The sequence below is a fragment of the Bombus fervidus genome, chromosome 12 (assembly GCF_041682495.2).
Source record: "Bombus fervidus isolate BK054 chromosome 12, iyBomFerv1, whole genome shotgun sequence".
NCBI lineage: Eukaryota > Metazoa > Arthropoda > Insecta > Hymenoptera > Apidae > Bombus > Bombus fervidus.
Window position 1 is genome coordinate 2371614 of NC_091528.1, and position 19283 is coordinate 2390896.

The following is a 19283-nucleotide window of genomic DNA, read 5'->3' on the forward strand; positions in this document are numbered from 1 at the left end:
CATCGAAAAAAGAAAGTAATTTTCGTTTGATTTTCGAAAAATTTACGTGCCTATAAGTGGCCATTGGGCATTTGGATTAACTATTACGAAAGAATTAAGGTTGAATACTAGTTTTCTAGAGAAAGCATTCGAATAACAAAAGTTTAAACGTTATACTATGCTGGGCAGGAATAAACCGCTGCAAAACTCAAATCTCAAAATTACACAACTTATGCAAATAAAAGAATGAAGAAAACATTGCGCAAATTAGCTAACATACTCTGTTCTAATTTTGCAACGCAAATTCCTCTTTCCCTGCCTTCAAAAATTCAACGAGAAAAATAGAATGCACCGCTTACCCAGTGATATAACAATAGAGTGACGTAAGCATCGCAACTAAAACCGCACTCGTGAACGCAAAAGCAAAATCCACCATAATAATCTCGTTAGAAATCTCGTGGCCGTATTATATAGGATCTGTTTGCGCACGTTGAATACGAGGAATTTTGCGCAACCGCGCACGTGTATTGAAATAAAAACATGTGACGCGGTATACGGTCATCTAATTAAGGGCGTTTCACCATAGAAACTGTCTAATTACCAGCCACCATGGCGCGTCCGCGTTATTTTAATACCGACTTCTTTTAAGGTACCACATTATCCGCTTTCAGGTGTAAAATACAGGAAAGTCATGAAAATCTTGACTTACTTGTGCAAATGGCTATTCGAAGTATCTTCGATCCTTCAAAAATTATATTTTGCGAAGAAATAGGAAAGGTAGGGCTCTTGATTAGCAGAAAATATCACGGTAGAATGTTCCATTGAAATGCAAAATTCCACATAATATCTTGTAATTCATTAGAAACATTTAGCATGACGATTGGTGCATAAGTTTGACTTATGTAATGACTGAACAAGTATTGAAAATGTTAATCCTTCTGCCGAATACGAACTTTACAAGCATGATATTGCTTTTTTGAAGGGAAGAGATTTGAAATATTACAGATGATCAGTCGGTTTCAAAGCGGAACGATAAGCCTGGAAATTTCACGAAATTATGCCACGGATATCGAGCACAAACTCTCCCTCTTTTCGATTAATTCCCGCAAAATTTCACTCGTCCAACGGGAACATTGTTCAATACTAACCATCAACGTTTCGAGAAATTAATGATACTGGTTCCGAGGTATGACAAATATTAATTACCCTTAATGCGCATAATCATACACGCGAGGGGAAGCTTTTGATCTCAACTTTGACACTCTCGAAATACGTCACACACTGATGAAAAATCATATATCTTTGCGAAAACACAATTCTTCCTATAGAAATAGCTGAATGCTATAGGAAAGAAAAAGAGAAGAAAAAACAGTATCGTTCTCTACCGGGTTTCACGATTTTCAACGATGATCCGACGTTGTTCGAAAAGTTTTACCGAAACGAAATGTCGGTGGGTAATTTCTTCGAGTTCCGGGAAACTGCTCGGAAAACAGGCTCTTTCTCCCTGGCTTTCAACCAGCCAACGATACATGCATTGTGTTTTAAAAGTCGTCGGGGCGCGAGATAAATTTCAGAGATCGCGAAACCAACTTTCTTCGTAGAGTACAATGCTGCATTTCTACGGAAGAATGGCGGCAGACTCGAACAACGAGGATTCTCTTTATGAAGGATTGGAGATCCAGCGCGACGATACAAAGCCTTTTGCTATCGAGCAGATGCGTTATATTCAAGCTGCGTTTCATACGTGACATAAGCTGGAAACGCCACATCGAGATATTTCCAAGTAGCTGGTCGACCGGGATAAAAGAGGAAAGAAATTCGCTTTAATTAACAGATTAAAAGATGTAAAACATTTTTTAGGATCGGTAGCTATTGATATCCCAAAATTTTCAAATAATTTATAATAAAACATAACAGATATCAATGGCTCAGGAAAAATGGTAAAATCGCATGTGCGAAATTTGTTTTTATTTCACTGTGTATAAAGTTCGATGCTGGATATTGTTGTAAAATACTTTTGCAGTATAGTCTGGATGAAAATTTCCAACGTGACATTATAGCATTACGCATGTGCCTGGGTGCGAGAAATTCTCACCGGTAGAACGGCTGCAAGCTGTAGCGAAATACAATTACCAGGCAACAGCTGTCCATCAGGGCCAATTTATCTATGAAATCCGCCGATAACTAGTGATTATCATTATTCATCGTTGACGAGCTCTTATGCGCTAACGGGCAGTGCTGACGGCATAATCAAGAAAATTATTCAACTTTTCCATCACCGTTCTCGCGAGTGGCAATATTTTTTAGAAGAAGCGCTATCTTTGCAAAAAATTTCGATTTCTGATTCGTTTGGAAAGCGGACGATTTAATAAAATATACAGAATATACCAAATCTAATATTTTTCGACGTAGATTATAGAATCCTGATACAAAGAAGAACTAGATGCGCAAAAACAATCTTCTTAAGGGTATAATCAACCATAATCGTTCTATATATAATCTAATAGCTGTATTCCCATAAATTTCTCCTAACGTCGAAAATTTCGCTTCAAAACCCGGCAATTGCCCTGCGTGCTATTTCCAAAAACAATCTGTCCATACAACCCCGTGGAACAATCACGATTAGCCGTAAAGTTATCCTTCAACCCTCGTCACCTCTTTCCACTCATTATTCAGCCAGCCATAAGTCGTGCATCATCGAGCAACAGAAATCATGTTCACCCTCTGACGGGACTCCTCTCTTTCTCTCTCTCTCTCTCTCTCTTTCTCTTTCGCTTTATCCACGGAACAAATCTTTTCCAGACCGTTGGTCGACGCCAACTCCGTCGAAATTAAGTTCAGATTTAATTTAATTAGACAGAGAAAGAGGCAAGAGGACCAGCCAAGGATCCGGAGAACGAGAGTAGGTGACACGTTAGAAGAAGGTCGTCTCTTTTTCCCTCGGTCACGAATTTTTTCGTCGGCAGATCCACGTGTGCCACGTCCACCGCGAATATTGGATTCCGAGCGTCCCAATGCGACCGGGCTTTTTCCCTCCTGGTTCCTTAATCAAACGGAAATTACTCGCGGCGAGTTGTCACCGGATGCTCGAGAGCTTGGCCCGGTTCGCAGGAAAAAGTTTCAATCGGAATGCGCTAAATCGAATCACGTTCGACGCTCGAGTGGGAGTGGAGAGGGCCGCATGGCAGACCGGTTGTGTTTCCACCTGAGCACCCTTCATCATGAGCCGTCCACCTGGAAACAAAGTGACGACGACGCCAAGTGCCTGCTACCCCTCGAGTTTGCGTCCCCGTCCTCCTCCCACCTTCCCATTTCCTCGTCCCTTTCACGAATCGATTACGCAAGTTTCTCCTTTACACCGTGTTTTCTCTGCTCGCCGTTCCACCCGCTATTAGCATCAATCGATTTACGGAATTAGTTCGGTGTTTTTCGCCAGCGACCGGATTGTAATCCAACTTTCGCCGCATACGAGGGTGGAAACGGATCGTGACGAGGGAGTGGAACTTTATCGGTTAGAAACCGATGAAATTTCAACTGAGAACGTGAGAGAGTCAACTTTTTTTCGCTGAGGTATTAAAGCTTGATTCTTTGGGGTGGGACGGGGGTGTTAATTTATTGTAATAGGGAAATTTTCAAGTTCCGGTTTAATGGATCGATAAAGTAGCGTGGGAAGATTAAAGGTTGCCTTCACTCTTCCTATATGAACGTTCGTCGAGGAAATAATATAGTTTCCGAACTTTGTCATCCGCTAGATCGATAGCTACAAAGCCTTAAAATCCTATCGTTCGATTATAACGAAGCGATAGCCTCGCGAGATAACTAACAGAATTAAGCAGAGTATCCATGAATCGTGAGAAGCGGCAAAATAATTGAACGCCATTTTCCCATCGCTAAGTTTTCGTTTTCCTTTCACCGTTGCGGGGAAGAAATCTTATGATAAATGTATGCCGCAGACAATCGGGCACCAATCAGCTTTTCATTTAATTTGATTGCAACTCAAACAACGAGCCCGGACCTTTCAACTTGAGATTAAAAATCAACATCGACGACGAGAGCAGCGTTGAAACCAGAAACGATGTATCGGTTTGATGATTGCAATTAAACAAATGATATCGAAGGACTCATCGAAAGGATTTATTGCGTTCGATCGTGGAATTTCGAAAAGGTCGTTCGAGTTCCTACGCTCGCGCCAATCGCTTTCCAATAAAATTTATGCTCTCCGTGTCGGGATACACACAGAATCGAACACATCAAAACGCGTGGAAAATCAAATAAACTCGAGGCTCGTGTTGCGTTAAACAAACAAAAATGCGTCCAAGGGTATAATAAATTTTATAAATCAAAGCGTCGCGGCTGGACAGGGCGATTGCGGTTCTTCAAATCCAACAACTTTTTCGCTCCTCCATTTCATTTTATTCGTTTCATTCGTTTCATCTATTCGAGCAAGGAAATTTCTCTTTAATTAAAATAATAACGCGAAGGTATTCTAAGATTACTGCGAAATATACATTTTATAATGAACATTTCGTTCGATAAAAAAAAAAGTAGTGGCGTGTACGAAGTACATATCGTGCGGAAATTGCAATAAAATTGAGAAACAAAAAGCTTTTCCTACCCAGCCAAGATACACTAGGAAACTGCAAACTTTTGTAGAGTGTAAAACTTCTGAAGAAAACATCAACTTCCTTTGTGTAAACGTAGGACAAAAAACATCAGGCTTCCAAAGGATCACTCGGAAGAAGACTGCCAACAAATCGAATTAAAACGATACGAGCAAACCAACGAAGCGCATTTCATGACTCGAAGTATATCTAGAAGTATATCTGCGGGAAATTCGAAAAACAAGAGCGAAGGAAGAGAGAAAAGAATGGAGAAGATAAGAATTATATCGCGTTCGAAGATCTGAAAGGAGTCCGATAGGTCGATTTGAATTTAATTAAGTCAAGGCAAGGCATAGGCAATTTGGCAAGATGCTCGCATTACAGAAGCTGGGCGTCGTTAATCGGATGAAGTCTGCGGTCTACGTAGGAGCAGCAGATATCGCGCGATACTATGAAATGTCTTGAGATCTCGCGGGGGTTCTTCCTTCTCTCCTTTTCACCCTATCCGGTTGAAACGGCCCTGTGCAACCTTCTACCTTCCACCCCAGCTCCCTTTTCGTCTTCCACGCAAGTATTTGACTTTCAAATGGCGCCTAGGTACAGCCGATATAGCACGTTATAACCAACCACTCCATTTCGAGAAGCAATTCCGCTAGCTGACGAATAGCCATTACCTCGGACTAACGATAACTCGATTCACGGCCGGAACACGCTGGATTTTTCCAGGCTAGAATTTCGTTTCCTTTGTCGGCTGGTATTCGATTCACGTGGCCGGTTATTCGAGACCGCGCTATGAGCCCACGAGTTCGCGATATTATTTTTCTTACCCATCTTTTACGTCACCGGGGATTCTAAGCCGATAGTGGCTCTTCGGTATATCGGAGAAAGCTTCAGGTTCTATATACGAAATGTCGCTTTTTCGAATGAAATTTTAAGCGCGAGTAATTTTCTAAAAACGTTTAACAAATAAATATTCAGCGGTACGCTATCCACATCGAATATGTCAGAAGTAGGAAAATATTTAATCCAATCAGTTCTTTGTCGGGGAAAAATAATTCGACACGAGATAATTAAAGAGATTTTAAATTTCAGTTAAACGGATTAATTTTGTTAAAGAGATGTAATACAGTCCAGTTCGCTGGAAGAATAAATAATCACTGTAATCGGTTCTGATTGATCAGTTACTGGAGAGGACCGCCACCTAAAGATAAGTACCCGAGAAAGATCAGATGATAGATTAAGAGGTTGAATATCAAATCAAATCCTACACTGTTCGTTCTCCATTGGTAACGTTTATACACAAACTAAAAAAAATTCCAAAAATTACACAACGATGAGAAATTACCGATCGATCTTTATGCAAACCAATTTTCCGCCAGCTTTGACAATAACACGAAAATCGGTTAAAAAACAAAAACTCGGGAAAAAACGAGCGAATCGTATGCGTGTTCTTTTCGCTTCCTTTCGTCCAAACAATTAACACCGCCATCCATATTTATACGCGCTGTAATTTTTCATTTTCGTACTCGGCACGATTTTTATCACCGCTTATACCTTAATGAATATTCATAATATTCTGCGTATATGCGAGTGTAGCCTGCAGAGTACGTAGAAGCGAAGAGAGGCAGCTCGTTTAATATTTATTCACATTAAATGCATGATCGATGTCTGATCGGCGATTTCGAATTCATCAGTTACATTTCCTCGAAGCAATTTCGCGATGATCGTTGGTCCATATGACCGGTACGACCAGCGGTGCAACGTCTCTCGTTCTAGAAATTTTTCCAAGCAGGGAAACGCTTAGCGTATTCGTAATTTTGAAACACGAATGTTCGTTGAAACGGTTCGTTTGCCGGCAGTTACACTGATACTCGGGAGCTTGCATCGTGAAATTCTCCGAACGAACGCAACAACACGCTTGGCTCATTGTACGCGGGCGCGCGACATTAAGAGGCAGAGAATTGCCGTGCCTGTATGTATTTTCCATGTGTGTGCACGTATACGTGCATGGTGTGCGGAAACATGGAGGCAGAGAACACTTCGCAAAAGTGTATCAACGTTTCCGTGGCACGCATTTCAACCGCAAGCGACTGCACTTTCCGGAACAGCGGCCGGAATAAGAGAGATGTACACGTAAAATTTGCACGTAAACAGGAAGCCTTCGCCGCGAATCGCTTTGTGCTCCTCTCTTCCCCGTGGATCGAGACGTTAAGAATTGTACAGCTGGAATTGTAGGATATTCTTGCATCGGATCAAACGAGCAGGAATGGAGCCGCGTGAAATTTTCCACGATAACCGGAAGCTCTTTTCTATGGAAGATTTGTTGCCTGAATGTTTAAGCGATACGAAAAAATGTTTCGTGGAACAGTGAAGGAAGTTTTATGCGATAGTTAACATTGAAGAAATAAGAGTATCGTGGGCTTGGGCTGATTTTATGACAGACATGCACTTTTCATTTGCATCTTTTCATCTTCAGTTCAAATATTTCAATGGTTATTTTAATAAATTTCAGAAATAATTTCCAATCTTCTTACCTATTTAATGAATTATTTTCAGAAATATCAGATTTCTAAATCGCCTCATGCTACTGATTTTACTAAGCTAACGGTAGTCTATTTACCATGTTTCAACGCGATAGCAGGATAGGTCGATATACATATTCATCTCATAACAATCGCTGCATAAATCTTCGAAAAAAAAAAAAAAAAAACAATTGGGACAAGAATTCAATGAACACTCACCAAAACTTTCACCATGTATATTCTCCAGCTCTAAAGTCCAGCCCAGTCGAACGGGCAGCCAAGCAGCAGTTTAAAATTCCCACTGCAACGCGGCGTAAGCTCTCTCGCTGAAAGAAAAAAAGAGACAGTTCCACTTTTTTCTCCTTCATTCTCTGTACACCGGTTAATGGGAAACCGTCTGGTCGTGTTTGTCCGTGCAAATATTTTCGGACAACAGGGGGATGAAAGGGACAGCCCCGGCGCTGCTATTTACCATCGCGGAACGCTTCGAAAATTGGGTTATATAAATATCCTTCGGAGGTGTCGAGACCCGGAGGAGTTGTACTCCCAACGAACAAAACCAGGCCTCGCGTCTTTTCAATTCGAAACACGAATATACATGGCACATAGTATATACACATATACACCATGGATAGAATCGTAATTAAGAATTCGAATTAAAGCCTCGCGACGCTCTCAATTATTCCGTGCATTCATCCATACCATCTCTAACGAAGCAGCAGGCGAAACCGCCTGTTGCCTGCCGCTATTGCTGGCAAGGTTAACGAAGCTCTGGCACGAGAAAGAACGAAAGGAATAAAGAGAGCAGCGGCCTATTGGACTCTCGTGACACGTGCTCTCGAGCTTACGTAACCTGGATCCTCGCCCTCTTTTTGCATCCAACAACCCTCTTGGGGTATTCTTCCTCTTTTGTCTCCGCCAGTGAGACCAGCTTATGTTTATGATTTCATGTTGACAGGCTATGAGATAATGAGACCACGTGTCGCAGATTCCACGACAACTTCCGTAGATAACTCCTATAGACGATAGCAATTTGTGACATTTCATGTGTACCTTTCGTTTAAATAAGACGAAATTAAGGGTACGACTATTGACTTCTTGGTTTGATGGTTTGATAAGCAGGATGGAGGAGAGAGGGCTCGGAGTTTTGTATTATTGATTGGGAAGAACTATTTGCCTTTACTGATAGATGAACGTTGCTGATTATGACAGATTGTTAATCGCACGAACACATTTAACTCGTGATTGACAAGAAGAGATCTAATAGACTCCAGCGATATTTACTTTTGCGATAGTTTAAAAAATATTTACCACAACGTATTGTTTCAGTGCTCTACAAACAATGTCTAACACCAACTAACCCTTCGCACTCGACTGCTCCCTCTGAAGGGCATCGTAAATCTAGTAAACAACGCTGATTCCCCTTTAAGGAGACACAAAGATGGTGATTATATAGCACCAAATTACACAAGTTCAACATTTTTTAAAAAATATGTCTCCTTTAAGTTTTGCCTTCGCGTTGCACGAAAAAACAGAAAAGAAATGAAAAATCTTCTTGTAACAGAAGATAGCGATAAAACGTCGTTCTCCTCCCAGAAAGATGCATAATTTTCTTATTTTTTTATAATTTTTAAATCAGTGGCAAAACGAAAAAGCAGAAGTGAGAGATACAATATAAGCAGCAATGAAAATGAGTTAGATTTCGATGTACAAGTATTGATACAAAAGGGAAAATAGAGGTAGCGACATTGTCTTACCTAGAAAAAAAAAAAAAAGGAAAAAAATTTCGTTTTTCACGAAGAGTGCTCGAATTGGTGGCAGGAAATCGGAAGAAGGTCACTGAGTGTAAAGGACTAATCGCATAAATTTAGTGTATGAGTTAACAGTGTATAAGTTAAAGTAATTTTTCAACTAACTTAAGTATAACACAGAAGAGCACTGTCATTCTTCTTTAATTATCTGTAAATTTCTGAATATCGTGTAAAATTCCGTGCATCCTGTCGTACCAGTTACGGGATAAGGAACGTAGCTTTTCGATGAATCATGATGAAGACTAAAGGCGAAATGGATAAAAGCGACGGCTAGCAGGACAGTGTTTTGACAACAGATTCAAGGACCGTTTTGTTTCCGCTTCGTTGCTACGAATCCAAAATTTATGATTCTTTTATTCGGATGAAAGTATAATGCACAATAAAATCTGATTCCTTACAAGAAAATTTTCTGGAGACCTACATCTAAGATGATTTAAATTTTCTTTATTGTTTTCTCCGTTACTAGCTACCTTTTTACCATCGAAGTATTGTAACTTTAATAGTGAACCATTTTCTTATTACATTATATTTGATCACGTTATACTGCAAATTACGAAAATGGTGGAGATTGAGATGAATCATTAGCCTAACCGTGTCGAGCATGTGGTTAAGACAGATTGATACGCCTAACTTTCGACCTATCGGATACCCATTATACACGATCGCTAGCAGAATCGTCATCAACCGCGATTAATCTACTGGCGATCACCAATTAAGTAACAAATGTTTATCGCAATTACCCAATCTCAGACGTTTGTGGAAAAAGTGTCTCACAGAACCAGTTGCGCAAATGAATCAATAGGTTAAAAAAGTGTTATAAAGGTAATAAGTAATTGCACTGAGATACCGACCAAATTCCTAAATATTTTACCATTCGCAGGTTTTCTTTTTATTTAATTAAACCGGATCACAAGGCACGCGATCGACAAATCCAGCGAGCTAAAAGGAAGACAACCAAACCAGGTTATACGTAGTATCAAGCGTTACACGAAACAAGTGAAAAGCAAAACGACCAACGCTATAATTATCCCGCGTATATACACAGCATTACACGTTCAAACTCTCATCTTTCAAAAGAATTTCCCGGACGTTTGCTAGTTTGCTAGTTTCCCAACGTTCGCCGTTCGTTGATTAGAAATTACCCGGTTTACTCTCTGCTTTATTAATGCCGTAGACCTATCAAAGGCCAGATAATTGCATCGTTTTTCATTTTCTTTTCTTCTTTTTTCTTCGTTGCGTAGACCGCGTCGACAGTTCCTTGTCCGGTTACTAAACGAAGTATTCAATTAATGCGCGTAGTATTAACATAACATTGGCTGTGCTACGAGATACATGGAATTTTATGCGTCCACAATGCACACGTAAAGGAGAGCGCAGCAGGAAAACAGAGAAGGAGAACAAAGGAAAAAGAAGGAAAAATTTAAAAAGTGCCGACTCTAGGATGCCGTTACGCTCTCCGTGTTCCACGGTGTTAGCATTTTTGAGTTAATTACTAACGTAGGAGAAAAGGAAATAAAAAAAGAAGAGAGAAAAATGAAAAAAAAGAAGCGGAAAATTACAGAATTAGGCAGTACCTACTGAGTGAACAACGAAAGTCTAGCGCTCTAACCTTTGTACCCGGCGCTCTAATGGGTGTACAGCCTCGGAATCGCGATACTTAACGAAATTCTAGTGTTTTCGCGTCGTACACGCGTGGCGAATGAAAATCCTGTAACCCCCTTGAGTCTATACCGCGAAAGAGAGTCGCACAGAACGATTCGTTTTCCTATGACAAAAACTAACCCACTCATCTGATCAACCTTTCCCATAATGGACAAAGGTAAGCAGGTAAAATTTTCGCGACGCATTAAACGAATTTTCGTATATCATTAGTGAATGGTTCTGATTCGACCAAAAAATTTTGCAGTTGAATGAAGCGATATACCTCGTCTATCGGAGCGAGTATTCAAGAAATTATCGAATAAAAAATATGATTTATGTTCAGGCGCCTAATTATGTCTTACGTAATGCATTTTATAAATTTTAATTTCATAAGCTCACTCGCAAACACCAACTAATTATAAAGCCTCCATTAAATTGAACATTAATTAATTACTCGAATCAAGATAATTAATTACACTTTACGTTTCCTTCCGTAAGACACGGAACAAATGTTGCGTTGGAAATCCCAATGTTATATGGGAAACGGAATACACTATAACCGTACATTAGCGATACATTTAAAGATACCTAATCTTAGACGTGATAGTTATTATATGTCATTGTTCATCTTTACATTGGTATTATTTCCGACGTCTGTGATCGTAAACGTCAAATAAATCTTAATGAATCCAGCCATATGAAGCCACCGTATCGCGTAATCATTAATTTCAAAGGTGATTAGATGGACAGATAGAAAAAGTGAATAACACGTCGACGGTTTCGCTGTAATTTTAAACATATGCACCGTATTGGATTACATCCAAACCCGAGTTATAGTTGCACCGTGCGTTCGCTCGATTCGAAATAGAATGACTCATAGACAAAGACCTTGTTCTAATTCAAAAACGAAACACGGAAAAGCTACGGACCGTGTCGAGTCACACCGCGGATTTTACGAGACACGTTACGCTCCCGGTTATTTCTGCACGGGCCAAATTTCAGGAAGGTGTTAAATACCGTGAGCAATAATGTAGAAAATCATCTACCACGGTGAAATACGATACTGCCTGCTTTTCTCCAAGTACGAATAATATTATCTGCCAAATAATAAAACGTTATGATAAATCGTAAAGAGTTATCGAAAGGAACAGCGCGTATATTATTTAATAAAACGTCAATTCCATCATTTCCATATATATACGTCTCCTTTATATTTTTCTCGAGTTTCGCTGCGAACCTTCTAATCGAGTGAAACTGAAAGAATCGTATAATCGAGACGGAAGACTCGCAAACGGATTCGAGGGAAGAAACGGCGAAAGAAACCGGTATCGCTTCGCTCGGAGTAACCAAAATGACCGCAATAATCAAGGATTATAGTGTAATCGAGGATCATAAGTGGCAAGGGCAATTAGTATTCACGTACAGCTATCGTCAGCAGCCGGCAATTGCCATTCTAAAGAGCCGTTTTGTGACTTTATCTCTGACAATTGCGCGACGCCAGTTGAAACTAATTCGACGAAACCATAAGAACGGACGTTTGGCTACGTCTCGTGGTATTACGGGGCGCGTGCTGCACGCGGATCTCGACGAACAGCTGAGAAGAAACCCGAGAGTACGACGAAGCAAAGTCAGCGTTGTTGCCTGGAAATAGCTTTGGCAACGGCCCCGCTAACGTGCTGTCTTGGTCCATAAAATGGAAAATTACTAGCGTGTTGCTTTTCTACACACGCTTCTTGTCGCGCCTCGTTCCGCCTCTCATCCCGTACCGTGGCTAATATAGATCATACACTAACGATTCCTGCTCGACCTGTCGTTTTTCTTGTAATAACGAAACTTTGTCGAATTTGTTGCACCTTACCCGTGGCAGGAATCGTGCCTGTTGAATCGTGTACACTGTGTACCTTGATTCGTTGCCGGTTAATTCGTTGATACGTGATCTTTCGTTTTGGAAGAATAGAAATGCGTATAGGATTATTGGTATTTTGTGTATTAATATTGTTCATTAATCATTTTATTGACAAACAGAAGGCTGGTAAAACATTTGATTTTTCTAAGATTACCACAGTTCAAGAAATCAATTCTACCTAATCGAATAAGAAAACACTGTTCGATGTTCGCTCGTCTGACGATGGAGTGTATTAACAATCGAGATTGGTTGTATAAAATTATTGGCCAATTAATCTTTAATTAGATCCGATAATAATATTCAAAGAGGACGGTAAACTATTCGCTATCGCCGATAAAATATTTCTTTAGTTTGCAGAGCGCTTTCTTCGAGTCTCGCTCGGCTCTTTCGCCACGTTAATTTTCTACCATTTTAAACACGAACCAAAAGGAATTAATTAAATCAAAGATTCACAAAATTTGTTCTACTGCACAAACCTGGAGCATGGGTAAAGGGAAGGAAGACGTTCCACCTCTACTCGAACACCGGGTCAAGATTTTAATCTGATAATTGTCACTTTCTGAAGAACTAAAGGCTGCACCCTGCGGACTTTTAAGTTCGCGTTAAAAATTTTCTCCCACTGTTTTGAGAACACTTTAACCCTTTGTAAAGTGGATCCGTATTATAATCATCGACAGTCCATCTTTCTGCTTCGAAACGTTAATTGGAGAAAGTATATTAAACGAAGCAGATATTGGAATATAATTGTCTGGTCATTCCATTATCACAAATCCTCTTCCTTGTTAAAGAGATTTTTATCTGTCTACATTGAAAAAAGGTTCGGGATAGACACTATTTACAGCGACACGCGTAAGGCATTGACACTGTTAACAATCCCTGTACTCCTACCTAAACTTCGCTCATGGTCTTCGTGTCAATCTTCTTTCTCAGCTTTCTAGTTTTTTAACTATTCGAATCTAAATCGTAAGCGTCAACCATCACCTCTCTAAGGAAATTGCTGTCCGTTCTGATGTACCTCGAGATCTTCATCCCGGCTTACTTTTTTTTTATCTTGTTTATTCGCGACATTTCTGACATATTTTTATATATTAGGTTGTCCGAAAAGTTTCTTTCGTTTTATAAGGAAATAATGGATGTACAACATTTTCCGTTGTATATTATTTTATCGAATTACGTATGATCCATTTTGTTCTATCAAACTAAAAATCACAACGTTCGACAGATTAGGTTTCATGTTTGTATAAAGATGCGTTGTTGTAAAAGACGTGTCTGTAAAAGAAAGACATTTTCCGGACAACCTAATAGTAAATCTCGCTTATACTCCGATGATGTTGAGAATATGCGCTGAATTGTTACAGGTTGATCTTAAGAGACCCACTTATTCGACTAATAAGTTAACGTTTGATATAGCAATGCTATATTTTATGTATAAGTATGATAAGTATGATGTATAAATGCCATATTATCCGCTTCAGTCGTAAGAATAGTACCATTATATATACGTACTCTTTTAACAATATACTATTATTCTTAGTTAATAATATTCGCGATCTTGGTATTAGTTTCTCTGATACTCTATCCTTTCAATCACATAATATTATCATAACGAACTCTGCTCTTCGAACTCTCTAGAACTCTGTCTACCGTACTTCTGAACACTTTTCCACCGTTACCAATCTTTTATTGCCTTATACTCTCAGATATACGTATCTCAGGTCTGACCTACAACACAGTACAATTCCGTAATATAGTCTCCCTATTTTAAAAATCATATCGCATCGATTGAAAGTGTGCAGCACAAATTTTTTAGATTTGCTTCATATTATACCGATTCGCCTGTGTTTACCTATTATCATAATTATGATTTTATTATCGCACACTTGTTCTCCGAATATTCTCCACATGCCTAACTCTCATATTTCTGCGCCCTGCCTTTTTCCCATACTATTTTTTCCATACTTTCTTCAGGTTCGAGACATATCGAACATTGTACGGTCAACTATAATAACTATTTTAATCAGACTTGTTAATGTGCCAACTGTTTTTGCGATATACTTGACTTCTTTGATAAATCCATTTCGTTATTCAGACGATTTTTCATCTCCGATTCAACTTGTAATTTAGACTTAACTCTATGTTTTATGTTTGTACAATGCTTGGCGCTGAATTTGCTAAATCGTATTAGGAGTTTAAGTTCATTCTACGTTTATCATAGCTGTTAACGCTTTTCTGTCTAATCTTCAATTGTAATTTTTCTACTGTGTAACAAAGGGCGTTAAATCGTTGATATTATAATAAACATTATTATTAGATACTTATTAATATTACTATTATTACAAATATTATTTTTCTATACGTAGCGATAGAACTTGCTTCTTAATGCACTTGTATAACATTTGTGTGCATATACGTATGTGCTAAAAAGATACAACATATTGGACATCGAGTTACGACAAAGGGAATATTGGCTCTTTGTATTCTAAAGATTTGACTTAAAAGGCGTTTCAGAATAATTGGTACGTTATTTTTTATCGAGAGCCAGTGTCAGGAATGACGGGCTGATTTCTGATTTCAGTTGCGGTTAGATAAGGGATGCTATAAAGTTTAAGTACTTTTCATTTCCACTGCACAGAAACTGGAGCAGTTTCATTTCGGTAGAATCGTGCAGTTGGGTGTCGTACGCTTGTATTGTATTGCGTGCTTCAACTAAAATAGAATGCGTAATTATCTTCTTCGTTTGTTAAAGGTACAATAACACATCCCTCGAGGTGCGACGATTTTTCTGTCGGCAATTATTCCGAAGGGTTACAACACTTTTTAGATAAAATAGAAATACTAGGAATTTTATTCGTATGACTTCGTCAACTTTTCACCATTTCCACCTTTCATTCTTTCTCCGCTATTTATGTGGCAAACGGCTAATTTAATTCTATAGAGAATAATATAGTATGCTATAAAATATCATCTCAATCATCCTAAAAAAAAAAAAAAAAAAAAAAATGAGCAAGGTTTCACTTTTATCTAGAAAATTGTTCCATCCCCTTAATCATGGAGAATTTGATTAAGTGGTTTGTTCTTGATAGATTACCCCGCATATACCGCCGCCGTGGCGACGACAATATCGCGGCAACGCAAGGCCGCGTTGTGGTTCAAGTATCAATAAAAATTTGTCCTCGAGTATGATTAAATTTCGCGGAGAGCTAATGCGTCAAATCTAGCACCTAGCTGCAGCGATGCATCCCTGGACGCTGCGCTATACTAAATGTAATTCTAATTGCCAGTGACGCTAATAAGGATAATAAAATGACGCGAGACCAGAATTTCGAATGGAACCCGTAGAATTTCTGTACTGTTAACGTCACCGAATTTCGTACAAACTTTGAACGCAAAATGTAAAATGAACGATTAAAGTATCAAAGCTTTCACGCGATAATGCGATCTTCTTCATGATATTATTCGCAAGGAAAACGCGATAAAGTAAAAACTAAACTGGTGAATAAATAAAGTAACGACTCGAAGAAAGGAGAGTACACAGAAAGTTGTAACGAAACGGGTAGCATCTATCCCTTATCATTTACGAGATTACACATCCAACCTGTAGTATTATAATAATTTAATATTGTCAAACACAAACACAAACACGACTGAAAGAGAATTCGCACTTTCCTTCGTAAATTAATTGCAGGACGAAATTGTAATCGCTTAGCCATCCTAAATATACAATTCAAATGAATAATGTAATCTATGTTATTACCGGAAACACGATATGGATACTTCTCTCATTGCTTAATATCCTGAGTTTAACTGCGTTAAACAACTGTTGAAAAAGAAGGCGTATTTCTAAAGCTGTACAAATGCGCCAGTTAATTACAAACTTCGCGGTAATTGTTACAACACAGCTCGTGTTCTCCGCGACAAGCACTTTTAATTAGCGGTGATTTCACGGGGAATTAGATAATGAAAATAAAACGTTAATAGCGTGCATTAATAACTCGAGAATGATTAAATCACCCGCGATAATAACGCGTCGAAATTCTCGCGTTCCGCGGCTACAGCAGCTCCCATCGACCAGCGATTGCCATCGACACTGACAAAAATAATAAAATAATGCGCCGTGTATTCCCGATCATTTTTGAAAATGACGAGAGAAGATCTGTCATCTCTTTTCGCCTTCTCTTTTCCTTCTTTCAGTTCTAACCCATTCAATTTGTCCGCTAATTCCGATTCAAAAACCATTTCTTGAAGAATGTATAAGAATACGAAGATAACCATAAGAGCGCTATATCTAATACTCTTATTAAGACCGAAATAAACTAGTCATTTTATCGATTTTATATCTTGTATAAAATTGCATTCCAAAAGAACCGATTCTAATATAATTATGAAAAACAGTTCAGCATTGCTTAATTTGTAAATTCCAACTGTACAGAGAGAAGTGTCAACTTGATCAAATGGTTATACAATTGCAACACGCGGGCAAGACACGAATAATACCAACTCGCTTCAATTCCAATTTTATATTCGACTCACAGAAATATCGATTACTGCGGCGAGCTCGATAGAATTCGATGTAACGTTATAAGGTTCCGTAGCAATCAGTAATCAATTTCTTTCATCGAATAAACGAAACGTTGTTCAAGATTAAAGAAAGTTACCAAAACCAGATTGAATAAATTAAGAGACATATCCGAAGTCCTCTATCGTTACACGTTTTTCTTCGCTCTTTAATCTCAAACGCTCGACCAATCAACGACGCGCAACATCCGATGCCTATCGCGTCAAGATTGTACGTCTTCCGTACCAACATCATCTGTGAAACGATCTGAAAAGCCATGGAAAATTCACAACGAACGTGCAACTTCAAGCTGACCGTGACAGAGAGACAAAGACAACCTGGAAGCGTGGATGACCAGTGTCGGTGGGACAATGTATCGCCTTTAATACCGCAATCTCCATGAAACCTGTACCGCATCGTAGTCGAACAAGAGCAACTGGTACTACCCGAAGCGTTCGCGGACGTGTGAAAATCGTAGAGCTCGGCCGTGGATCCGCTTTATTCGCCGGGGGAACTACGCGAAACTCGACACGTCAGTTGCGGATTCCGGCATGTGTCCCGTCGATTTATCTCACACACGTGGCTCAACTTTCGGTTCCGTGGCCAGGCTATGATTTCGGTTCTGTGGAGGGAAGTTTCGTGTGCGAAAACCCGAAGAACCGACGAAACTGCCAGTCGATCGTTGTTGCCCCGAGGATATACGCAACTGGACGAGACAGAGGGACGACACGGCATCGTGCTTCTCCTAGCGAAGAACACTGGGAAAATATCGTCCGGTGTGGAAAACAAAGTGCGACGAACCGTTCGACACGGAGTTCGTTGCCGCGGCAGTGCGCTTTAACGCTCGCTTGGGAACCTCCCGATGTAATATGCAACGACGTGGATGGCGACGCGGCGCGGCCGCGTTCGACCGGAATGCAAACGCGTACACGCGATAATCGACGCGGTTGTAATTGAATGCATGGTGTAAATCGACCGATTGATGAATGAAATATGAGCCGTGATTGAAATATGCGGAATGGAAGAGGAGGGTTTCAGTTGTATTTGCCGATATTCACCGATTTCAGGGAGGAAATCTCCTTGTCGAGTGGCGTTGGATTTTCGATATTTTAAGCTCGCGACGATATTCTTAGTTGAATCGCTTAGAATGTAGAATATTTCTAGGAACGGTATAATGTACAGTAGCTTCATGGGAAAGGGGATGATTTCTACTGAGATTTTGTTTAAATACAGCAAAGATTAAACTACGTATGGAACTCTCGCGTTTGAAAATTAATGCAGCGTAATTGTAAGCGACTTTGTAGGAGTCTGTGAGGAATTATGTAGTTGGAATGAAGTTGAGTTCAAGTTAATTACAAGAGCCAGAGAACTCTCTGAAGTTTTCTTGAATTACGCTGTCTGTGCTCTCTAACTAATATCGTCAATATGTATTTCCAGTAATTAATTTATGAATTACGAAGGAAGGAAAGGGAAAAATATATTGCTCAGAAACGGCGATAAATTTGAGAGATTCGGTCTTTTCGTTACTATTCGAAACGCATACGAGGAGCAATTTTGACACGAAGTCAGAATAAAGAGAAGAAAGTCAGAAGAATAGTCTAAGCAACGATGCTGATTTATTTGATAGCACTTTGAATGAACCGTAGGCAACAAACGCCATAAAAAACAAAAAGTTTGCAATTCGAAAAATACTAACTGAGAACATAACGAAAATATTATGATCAGATGTAATGCTATTATACTTAAATATTTGTTATTTTCACGTGAATTAATATAAATCCTTAGAAGAGGAGAGATATTTAATAAGCTTGTTTCTTTGAAAAGTTATTTCATTCCTTAAAATTACCTCGCATAGCTGGATACGAATAGACAAACATCTATTTCTAAGATGATAGTATGTAAAAAAATGGAAAGAAAAATTGGAAAACGAATTTTATATACTCGGACTAGTTAACCTCGTAAGCACGATTTAATAAATTTCACTGATGCGGTAGCGGAGATATACGAGGCGAATAAACGAAACACTTCGTAAACGCAGGTGCAAATTCGTTATATTCACATGCAGATTATCTCGCGTGCCCATTGCCGGGCATCCGCGAAATTATGATATAAATGGAAATAACTCTGATTAATAGTTGGACTGGCAAAACGGTTAACGTGACCTAGAAGATATTATTAATGGTTACTTTTACAATAGATTCGGAATTGAATGCGACTAAAATGATGAGCTGATTTCGTTTGCGTCACGAGTTGTATAAATTATTCAGC

At 39.2% G+C, this 19283-nt stretch overlaps 1 protein-coding gene across 3 annotated transcripts in view; it reads right to left on the bottom strand.

Annotated features, from left to right (window-relative positions):
• The window catches only part of LOC139992606 (uncharacterized), a 248876-nt gene that overhangs the window by 120826 nt on the left and 108767 nt on the right, over positions 1-19283 (bottom strand). For all 3 annotated transcript variants that reach the window (XM_072013566.1, XM_072013563.1, XM_072013565.1), the window contains one exon: positions 7322-7428. In XM_072013566.1, coding sequence (XP_071869667.1) covers positions 7322-7336 — 15 coding nt within the window. In that variant the 5' untranslated portion in view covers positions 7337-7428. The remainder of the gene's footprint in view (positions 1-7321; positions 7429-19283) is intronic.